The 11,313-nt window shown below is 35.6% G+C and overlaps 1 protein-coding gene across 3 annotated transcripts in view; it reads right to left on the minus strand.

The window, feature by feature from the left end:
• The window catches only part of Cplane1 (ciliogenesis and planar polarity effector 1), a 134,985-nt gene that overhangs the window by 108,458 nt on the left and 15,214 nt on the right, over positions 1-11,313 (minus strand). For all 3 annotated transcript variants that reach the window (XM_010605485.2, XM_010605486.2, XM_010605483.2), the window contains exons 11-16: positions 10,849-11,004; positions 9,911-10,680; positions 8,993-9,201; positions 8,726-8,806; positions 5,114-5,278; positions 1,652-1,825 (exon numbers count right to left, since the gene is read on the minus strand). In XM_010605485.2, the coding sequence (XP_010603787.1) occupies positions 1,652-1,825; positions 5,114-5,278; positions 8,726-8,806; positions 8,993-9,201; positions 9,911-10,680; positions 10,849-11,004 (1,555 nt within the window). The remainder of the gene's footprint in view (positions 1-1,651; positions 1,826-5,113; positions 5,279-8,725; positions 8,807-8,992; positions 9,202-9,910; positions 10,681-10,848; positions 11,005-11,313) is intronic.

Raw genomic sequence — 11,313 nt, forward strand, 5'->3', positions numbered from 1 at the left:
AAAAAAAAAAAAAAAAAAAAAAAGAAATGTTATTTAAAAAGCACCTATTAATAGGATTTTCATTCTATCAAAATAAAAGCAATAAATAGCATGTGGATTTCTGCCATTTGAATTAGTTTCCTGTACAAACTATATAACCTATAACTACAGCAAGCATTAACATTTTAGCTCTTTGATAAACACATATGAATAAAGACAAAAAAATTTCAATCACTGGACTATCTGGTTCTGTACTGGCAAAATAGCAAAGATATTGATTGTATTTTTTCTGTTTTTTAAATGCACTATAAGCAAGTTACTATATTAATTTGAATATTTAATATTCTAAAATTATTACTACTTTTACACAGTGAACAAAGCTTCCTACTTTTCTAAACATCACATCAAATAAGCTACTCAAATCCCATACAATTAGCCTTAGGGCTTTTTTTGCTTTTGTTTTTGTTTCTGCCATACTGGAGATTGAACCCAGGGGCACTCTACTATGAGCTTTATCCTTAGCCTATCCATCCATCTGTCCATCTGTCCATCCATCCAACCGCCCAACAGGTTCGTGCTAAATTCCCCAGGCTGGCCTTGAACTTGTGATTCTCCTGCCTCTACCTCCCAAATAGCTAATTATAGGCATGTCTCATTATGCCAGACTGTGCCCTTAGTCCTGAACAAATTAATACAAAATGTATTCTAAGTTAAGACTGTTGATTTTATCATTTTTCAATATACTGAAAAACTAAGGCATAGATACAGATATTTAATAATCTCTAGTGTAGGAAAAGACAGTATGAAAACTTTTCCTACTTTCACCTAACTAGAAAGACATTTACATGAGAAAAAGGTGAGCCTCTACAATTTTATAGTGTTTAAGAATGTGTTCAGAACTTGCCTTGCAAGTGCAAGGCCCTGAGTTCAACCCCAGTACCCCTCCAAAAAAATTAAGGTGGCATTTCTTTCACTTTATTTATTTTTGAGATAGGGTCTTGCTGTGTAGTTCAGGCTGGTCTCAAACTCACTATGTAGCTGGGGCCAGCCTTGAACTCACTGTGATTGTCCTGCCTCAGCCTCCCAAGTTTGGGGACTAAAGATATACCACCATGGCTTTAAAAATGAAAAGTTGGGCTGGGGATTTAGCTCAGCGGTTCCACTGCCTGCCTTGCAAGCACAAGGACCCGAGTTCGATTCCCAGTAGCAAAAAAAAAAAAGAAAACTTTAAGCCAGGCACAGTAACGCACACCTGCAATGCCAGCACTCTGAAGTAGGATTCAAACATGAGGCCAGCATGGGCAATTTAATGATCTAGCAAGACCGTGTCTTGAAAATAAAAAGTAAAAAAAGGGTAGGAGGTTGTAGCTCAGTGTGAAGGCACTAGGTTTAATTCCCAGTACCAAAAAAGAAAAGAAAACAAAACAAACAAAAACCCCCCCCATAACATTTACAAATATTAATTTGGCCAAATTAGGTAAAAATCTATATTCAATAAAAACAAAATGACTTTCTCAGATTCTAGTTGTTCATAAATAGTCCTTCAGCATGTACTATATGTCAAGTGCTATGCTAGAACAGTGTTATTTCATAGAATAATGATCTTTGTGTACTGTGGCTTTACATATTATGTGACAAAAAAAGTGAGAAAATTATTCATTCACCCTATTACCTGTTTTAACATGAAGTGGAGGAAGAACACTGACATTATGAGGTGGCAAAACACCAAGCATCTGATTGGTGAAATAGGCAGCCATGAAACGAGCCATGGACTGGACAACTCTGACAGCTGCCTCAGGATGGACATTTCCAGCTCCTGCAGACTTACCAGGAGGCTTCTCAAAACCTAAGGAAGAGAGCAAATGACAGAAGAGGATTCTTTTTTTTTTTTATTTTATTGAGTTTATTGATACATTCTAGGCATACAATACCGAAGAGGATTCTGATCAAATTGTCAAAAACTAGTTACACTTAAGGCCATTATACAAGAAGTAAATTATAACTAAAATTTTTTTCAGAGATGAGCACCAACTGCATAAACACGCTAAGTTATCATAGGCATCCATCCATACTTTCTAAAGGCAATAAAAATTATTAGTTTATAAGTACATACCCTTAGAAATTGTTCACAGTTTTAGTCATTTTTTTTATTTTTTCGGTTTTGTAAGACAAGGTCTTCCTATACAGTTCAGGCTGGCCTTGAATTCACTATGTAGCCCAGGCTGGCCTCAAGCTCATGGCAATCTTCTTGCCTCAGCCTCTCAAGTGGTGGGATTACAGGTGTGCACCACCAAACCTGGCTAATAGTTTCATTTTTAAAATCAATGAATCTCTACAAAATTATCTAACATGTTGGCCTTGCAAGCTTGGCATTTTTATTTCATTATTTATTTCCCTTTTTCATTTCCTTTGTTTTTTGGATGAAGGGGTAGTGTTTAATATAAAGCACAAAGACAGCAATTCTTAGTGTTTTTTTATACCATTAAATTTGAGAATTCATTGTAAAGGCACACTAGTATTAGGCTCTTTTGGGGGTAGCAGTGAAAAGAATGTAGAGTATAAACCAAAAAGAATGACAGTGGGTGGTGGTGAAGTTAATTTTCATTAAAATTTCTCAGCTCCAGGTCAAGGATAGCTTAGCAAGCACAAAGCCCTGGGTTCAAACCCCAGTACCAGAAGAAAAGCTGCAGGGATAATTCTGAATAGGCCACAATGATGTTAATAATGGCAACTTTATACAACAAAAATGAAATTATAACTACAATGATTTAATGAGGTAGGCATGCAGAAAAGAGTTAACAGGCTTATAGCTTAAAATGTCTACTTATAAGGCTGGCTTTTCCTTGACACTTGGGATCTTGGCTTTTTAGAAGCCATGCTAAAAATGGCTCACTGGGCCTACAATGTTTGCAAAAACAATGTGGTTTACGCTGAACACTTGTTTTACCTTTGGGAGTATGGGACTTTATGTGCTTTGCAAAAGGAAGCTATGTGATCAGCCACCAATTAAAACCCTGTGCAGAGTCTCTAATGAGCATCCACAGCAGACAACATCTCACATGTGCTGTCACAACTCAACAATGGGGAATCATGGACTTCCTGTGTGACTCCATGGGGAGAGGACTTGGCTTTCTCCAGGCCTCACCACAGGTCCCTTTTTCCTTTGCTGATTTTGCCCTGACTCCTTTCGTTATATAAATCACATCTTTGGGTACAAATGTATGCTGAGTCATGCGACTCTTCTAGTGGACTGCCAAACGTAGGGAGTAGTCTTGGGGGCTCTTCACCTAATAAGTATATGCTTATTATTTCTTAAATAAGCATCATTTAAAAATTAAAATAAATGAATTATACATTCAACTTCTCCTGAAAGCAAAATCATCATAAAGATATTGGTGAAAAAATGAAGAATCTCTATTTAAAAAGTCATACACAAAAATCTTTCATTCATATACAGCAAGTTTATCTTTTGGAGGAGAAACCTAAGAATAGAAATTAAAGGTCTTAAAATGTTGGTACTTTTTTTTGGGGGGGTACCAGAGATTGGACTCGGGTCCTTGTACTTGCGAGGCAGAAGGCAGAACCACTGAGCTAAATCCCCAGCAAAATATGGGTACTTTGATTCAGTTAAATCATTTCTAGGAATTTACCCTAAAAATGTTATAATGCTAACAAATATTTATGTACACTGCAGCCTTCTTTAAAATAAATAAATGGCTATAGCTTAAAATGTGAAATAATACAATAGATACTTTTACAAGAGTGTTTTTAAGGGAACACTACTGACATTGGAAAACACTAATAATATTAAATTTAAGAAGATTACAAAACTGAAGGGGGAGGATTACAAAACATAGGCACCTCTAAATTGATGGATATAAATATATAAATGTATACATTGAAATGCCCTAGGCAAAACAGTAGTACACTTATAAGCAACTGTATCAAAATTATCTAAAATGAACATGTATTATTCCATAATGAACACTAAAATTTAAAAAGCTATCGTGCCGAGATGTAGCTCAGTAGTACAGCGTTTGTCTAGTGTTATGAGGCCATAAGTTCAATCTCCAGCACCACTAAAACAGTAATAATAATAAGAAGAAAAAGGCTGGGATTCCAGGGGCTGGGGATTTAGCTCAGCGGTTTGGTGGCCTGCCTTGCAAACGCAAGGACCCAGGATTCCGTGTAAAAAAATGGTATGGACTTCACTTAAAAATTTGATATATTAAAAAATTTGTTACAGATGTGATATATATATTTATGTACCAATTCCTCATGATGAATGTATTTATGTATCACAAACATATACAAATAAAAATTAATAAACAGAAAAAATACTGTTATATTGAGCCTTTCAGACACATTCATATGTACAGTGTGTATATACTAGTCTAACATCTTATGATTATAAATACATTAAGTGCCCATTCACATATATGTATCTTTCTTTCTCTCTGGTTCATTTAAATATAGCTCTTGGAAAAAAAAATTAAAATACAAAAGAAATATATCTCTTGGAAAAAAGACAATCCAGATATTCTATATTTTTTAAAACAAATTTTGAAAGACTCAGAATACCACAGAAATTGCTTTTCAGAACTGTTATAAATCACTTTAAGTAAAACTTGAAGAAAATACAAATATATTAAGGAAAAATAATTGGGTATATGATATTATGTTAAAGCAAACAAGTGAGAAAAATTGTTATGTTTAGCAGGCAATTACTGATAAAACCTGTGGATAGTAAGATTAAAAACAAAATTAAAAAACTCAACATGATCCTAGCTATTAAGAAGTTGACAGGGGCCGGGGATTTAGCTCAGTGGTTCAGTGGCCTGCCTTGCAAGTGCAAGGACCTGAGTTCGATCCCCAGTACCAAAAAAAAAAAAAAGAAGTTGACAGAGCCGGGGATTTAGCTCAGTGGTTCTGCACCCTGCCTCGCAAGCACAAGGTCCCAAGAAAAAAAAAAAAAAACAATTGACAAAAAAGAAGCTGACAGTCTAAAATCTAATTTAATATAATTTAGGTACAGTAGAGACAGGGCAACCAACTTTTGTGCATAAGAAATTACTTCTATAAACTCATAAATACAATTAACAAGATTACATATACTGAGTTTTTAAAAGCATACCTAAATAATCTTCATTTTCTTTTACAGGCAGTTGGGACCATCTCAGTATTTCTCTTACCAGCTGATCACACAATCCTTGAGCATCATTTAAATTATAGGTATAGAGATGGCAGTACAAGAGAGAAAGATAATAGCGTATCTGAAGCAAACAAATTCTCCTTCCTCCTGGAACAAGAAAGAATTAAACTCACTTTACATGCTCTTTGGCTAGTGTTAGAGAAAAGTGTGTAATTTATGAAAATTCATCAAGCTATACATTTATGTAAACTTTCTACATATCCGTTTTATAACTCAAGAAAACATTTTTAAAGAGGTCAGCAATACCTTGCTGTTTTCATTTTAAATTCTGAACAATTTTCTTTTATTTTTAAGGCTTAGGATAACTAAGATTTTATCTAAAGAGACCTGCAAATTCTAAATATCTCAGTAATGAGGTCCACTAATAACTTCTGTCTCAAATGCAGATATTAAACAGAAGGAAGCATGGCCAAAACTCCCCAGGGCATCATTCATATATGAAAAGGATGGTCAAAGAGCTTCCTGAAGGAAAAGAAACAACAGTTCAATAAAAAAGGAGCCCTAACAACTGCCTTCAAATATCTGTTTAGGACTGAGACTGCTTGCTGCCTATCTCTTATCTATTCTTTTTTTTTTTTTCAGCTTTAATTGAGTTTATTGGTACATTTTAGGGATACAGTACAGTTACATTAATTGTTGGGATCTTGTACCTCTACATGACAAGTCTTGGTTCTCATTTTTTCCCCTTGTCCCTGCCCTCCCTTCACCCCCTCGAATAGCTTCTCTGGTGTGAATGAATAATCTGCAATAATACAGAAGATCCTAATAAGATTTCTTATCTATTCTTATTGAGTAAAGAATTCCAATACTTTGGGCTACAATCCACCAAGATCATAGTTTCTCACTTGATGTAATCATAACAAAGTCATAATATTGTACAGAACTTTCAAAAAAACTCTTAAAGAGACATAAGTCAGCTAGGAGGTATAGCATGTCCTTTCCTGTTCTAATCACCCAATTCTTGTCTGCTGCCTAGAACGTGGATGTTCCAGCTGTCATTTTAGCCCATATAATGGCCTTAACTTTGGAAGCAATGCACTAGCAATGATACAGAAAAACTAAAGTACCTTGGGTCCTTGGAAACACCAAAGCAGCCCTAGTCTCGCTCCTTCTATAAGACAAATAAACTTTCTTACGAAGCCACTGCCACTTTTAGTCTCCATTACAAGAAGCTACTCCTAATGGCTACAGTTATAAATAAAATTTACATAAAATATCCACAATAGATCCCATTATGAAAATCCCTTTCTTCATAAAGAACTTCCCATCTCACTGAATGACAGTTGGGTAATTTCCAAATCTGAGAACATTAAATCTATTAAATCACAAATCCAATTAATCAAACTTATTAAATACCCAACTAATATGACCTCTATTCCATGACCCTTGACATTGCTTTGTTTTAATATCTACATCTGACTAACTTTCTTGTTTCTGGGTAAAACCCACATCCTAACACCATGGTCCTGCAATTGACCCTCCATAGTGTATCAAAATGACCTTTCCAAATGACCTAGACAGATAGATATACCTTGACTTACGATACAGTTACATTCCAATGCATTCCTGACACCTTGAACTACCAGTGGTACACCCATGAGTATCCCATTGGGTGGCTTATACCACTGATGGCAGAAGTGGTACAGTCATGCAGGGGCCAGTCATGCATATACCACTGGTGCTTCAAGCTGCCTCACAGCAAGACATACAAATTACAGCACTGTCATCAACATGTCCACCTATCTTAAATTGAAAATACCATAATTTGAAAATGCACTTAACACACTAAACATTGTAGCTTAGCAACACAGTACATTATACACTATACCAGTTGCTTATCCTTAAGATTGTGTTGCTGACCGGGAGCTGTGATTCAGTGTGACTGCCAGGCACCACTAGAGTACTGTACATCATGAACTATATACTGCCAGCCCAAGAAAAGGTCAACGTGCAAAATTCGAAGTAAGATATCTACTAAATGCTTATTGCTTCCACACCATCAAAAGGCTGAAAAATCTTAAGTCAAACCATCACTAAGTTGGGGACCTGCTATATTGTTTTAAATGGATCCCTTTCCTACCTGGCACACCATACAAGACCTTTCATCTTGTTCTCTAACCACATCACACCATCCTCCCACAAATATTACACACTTATATCCTCTGTTAAACCAAACTCAGTTAAACTGCCTTAACTGATCAACTTCTACTCCATTTAAAATGTCCATTCTTTTAGGTTTTCCCCCACAGTTTGCACCCAGCCTCAGACTGCCTGAACTGCTCTACTGAATGACTATGGACAACTTGAAGGTAGTTGTTTGTTTCACTTATCCTTAGCACCTAGAACAGTGCTGGACACACACAACAGGCACCCAGTAAATACCGATTTAAGTAGATGAATAAATAAAGTAAACAAAGTTACAGCAGATGTAAAATAAATGTACTACTCAGCCCAATCTAACATGTAGTAGTTGCAGTCAATTAGTGCCAGGGTCACCGGCTGAGAACCTCTCAGCCACACCTCAGATCTGTAACATACACCATGTCACCAGTGTGTAGAATCAACATCCCTGTATTCTAATAAAAAACTTGACTATACCCAACCCAATAATGTGCTCAACTAATAGGAAATTCTTAAATAACTCCAGGGCAAGAAGCCTTAGTTTCATATTTCTCTAGGTCTTTAAGAAGATGGTGAAATGTATGATCAAGTTTCTCCCTTCAATATTTAAGTTCCTCTCAATGATACAAACCATTATTTAGAATCAAAATCTCATTTTTCTCAATTAATGATCAACCACAGGTTTCATCACTAACCAAAAACAAGGACAGAATGAGACTTAACTAGAGATCTTCAAAAAAGTTTTTTTTTTGTGCCACAAATTCAAAACTAAGGATAATTTAAAATTATCTCTAACAGTACAGGGACCTGCATGACAAATATTCTATTTGAGCACTGTTACAGTTTGTATCTAGCTATCCCCCCAAAGTCCTTTGGAAGGTGACTGGATTATAGGGGTGTTATAGCTGACTTGCTGTTAGGAGGTGGGGCCTGTTGAGAAGAGGTGGTCACTGTGGGTATGGCCTGAAGGTTTTACCTCCATTGCCCACTCCTTCCTTGACTCTTCTTTGATTCTGTCATGAGGTGGGCAGCATTTCCTCCACCATGCCTCTATGCTGTGCTGTCCTGCCTTGGAGCCAGCAGACTTCAGACTATGACTATGAGCCAAATAAACCTCTCCTCCTTGGAGAGGAGCGGGTGAAGGGAGGGCAGGGACGGGGAAAAAACGAGAACCAAGACCAGTAATGTAAAGGTACAAGATCCCAATGAAGAATGTAACTGTACTGTATACCTACAATGTACCAATAAACTCAATGAGGGAAAAAAACTAACTAAACTAAATTCTGGGATTGTCAGGGATTGTGTTCCATCAATGAGAAAGTGATTTAGACAAGAATTAAGATGCTGTAAGCACTCTGAACTTTGGAATTATTTTTACATGCTGCAGAAAAATCATCTTTTAGCACCCACTACCTTTCTCTTGGGTTTCTTGAAGGGTCTTCTTCCACAGTTGAACTGCCTTTTCATATGATCCTAACAGAAAACTCTCTTCACCTAGGAAGTTTTTTTAAAAACAGCATAGTTAATTACACTACTCTGTAAAACTTTAAATTCTTTTAACATTCAGTGGAAATCTCTCAGACAGAAATTATTTTTAAAAACAAAAAATTTTACCCCATTAAAAAAGTCCAGTTAATTTTACTTATTCATAAAATTAGAAATTGCTCATAAGATACTGACCATCAAGAGATGTAAGTTTTAAGGGCTGATTCAAGTGATCTCCAGCAGTCTGTAAATCAGCCTGTATGTGACATAACAGTGACTTAACAGTAGCTGCTTCACGTGTCATCTTTTCAGTTAACTGTCTGTCACCCTTAGGAGTTCTTTGACTTAATTGTGCTTGATACCATAAAGTTTTTTTGTACAGTATTCTCCAGAGAGCAATCAATCTGCACACAAAATCAGATAATCATCAAAACCAAAATTCAGGCTAGCAATATAAATTTGGTTAGCCCCTTTAGACTATTTTTATACCTATATTTTTCACTGATGTACTAATATATATTGGTCAGATTTAAATATAGCACAAATTTCAGTGATCAAAAAAATACATAATGTGTATGAAAAATCTTCACAAATGTTTAGGCACTTAAGTCTGTTTCTGCTGTGGTTTTGAGATGAGGTCTTGTTACACTGCCCAGACCAGCCTTGAACTCATGATCCTCTTGCCTTAGCCTCTGAAACAGCTGGGAATTATAGGCACATGCCACCACACCCAGGTTGTGATCATATTCTTATAGTACTTAACTTCTAATATCATGGCTATCAAGACTAAAAATATACAGGTGCTGTAAAACATCTGTAATAAATCCTGAAATAGTTTTAAATTGGCAAATAAAAACTATATATTACCATCAGGTATAACACGATCTTCTGAATATGCACTTAAATATTTAAACATAACAATAGTTTAATTTTCAGTGCTAACAAATACAAGCTTTCTTTCTGGAGAGATGAAAATATATGGGAATTAGTACCAACAGTTTCACTAAAAAACAGAAGAAACCCCAAAAAACCCCACTGAATTGTACACCTTAAAATGGTGAACTGTATAATACAGGAAATCTAATGATATTTTAATAATAAAGTTAGTTATACCTGTGACCTGGCTGTTGAACCAGATTTGTTCCTTGAGGATGAATCTTGAAATATGAGTTCCAAGACCAATTTTCCTGAGAACCACAGTCTTGAAACATTTGAAAAATAGGTAACACCAACAAATCTTGTTCTGCTGCTTTACTTCCATTAGCTGATGATGAAATAAGTTCAGGTTGAAGACTGTACATGCCATTTAAATTATCAGCTACCATTCTGAGTAAATAAAAACAGGCTAAAAGTTTCTCTGAGAATAACTGACCCTTTTGTTGCTGAGTCAGTAAAAGCGTTATAGTATTTGAGGTCAGTCTTATCAAATGTCCTAGATCTTGTTTGTATCTTACATCCCAATACTGGATGGACAAACACTGACGGAAAAGTTGAAAGATATGAAGTACCCATGCATTATCTTTTAGGCTCTTGTTTAAAAAAAGGTCAATTTGGGGGAAAGGACATTTTATAAATTGAAGAATATAGAAAAAATGAGTGATGCAAACTATTGTATAATTTAACATTAATTTTTTTTCAGTCACATTTTTTGAAATTCCTATAGTCCACGCCGCAAGTAGATTTTTCTGGATAGAATACACTTCTGTAATGGTTCTATCTGTCTCGTTGGTATCATCCTTTGCATGCATTGTATCAAACATAGATGCAAATTCCAATCTTCCTTCCTTGACACTGTTAAACAATGGATCATTTTTTCGGTTCCAAAAAGGAAGTAAGTTGTTTGGAAAGTGTTTGCCTTCGTTAGTTTCTTCTGCTTCAAAATTCTAAATAAAAGGGGAAAACTATACTTAATACCATTTGAGCCTTATATGTAGAATGACCTTGAAGTTCTCAAATTTCTCTTATCTTTAATGAGAAAAAAATGAAATATGTTTCTTAGAATAAAATCAGTATGTGATTGTTCAAAGCAAATAAAGCACTGCTAGTAATACCTGAAAATCTGCTGTTTCTTCATTTAACCTCACTGTTTCTTCTGCCTGCAAAAATTTGGGGACAGTGGAATCCACTGAACTTTCACTTCCTCCATGCTTTAATAGGCTAGATCTGAGGGAATCCAGTGATCGCAAGTTCAGCCCTTTTACTCTTGGCTAGGTATAAAAAGACAAAAGATTTGCAAGAGCACAATTTTATCTGTTATTCTATTACAAGAAATTAAAAATTCCATAGTCAAGTTTGCAAAGAGTAAAAAACAACTGTCAGTACTTATATGTAGATGTCTCTCTAAAGTTTCATATGATCATAGGTGGAGATTTGGGAAGGTGAATGAATGACAGGGACATCATAGTTGTCTTGCTACTAGAAGGTAGGGGGGCTTTAGGGCCAGGAATTTAGCTCAGTGGTTCCATCACCTTGCAAGCACAAGGACCTGAGTTTGATCCCCAGGTACCAAAAAAAAA

This window comes from Fukomys damarensis, unplaced genomic scaffold (genome assembly GCF_012274545.1).
Source record: "Fukomys damarensis isolate Sample0158 unplaced genomic scaffold, DMR_v1.0_HiC HiC_scaffold_1, whole genome shotgun sequence".
In the NCBI taxonomy this organism is placed as follows: Eukaryota; Metazoa; Chordata; class Mammalia; order Rodentia; family Bathyergidae; genus Fukomys; species Fukomys damarensis.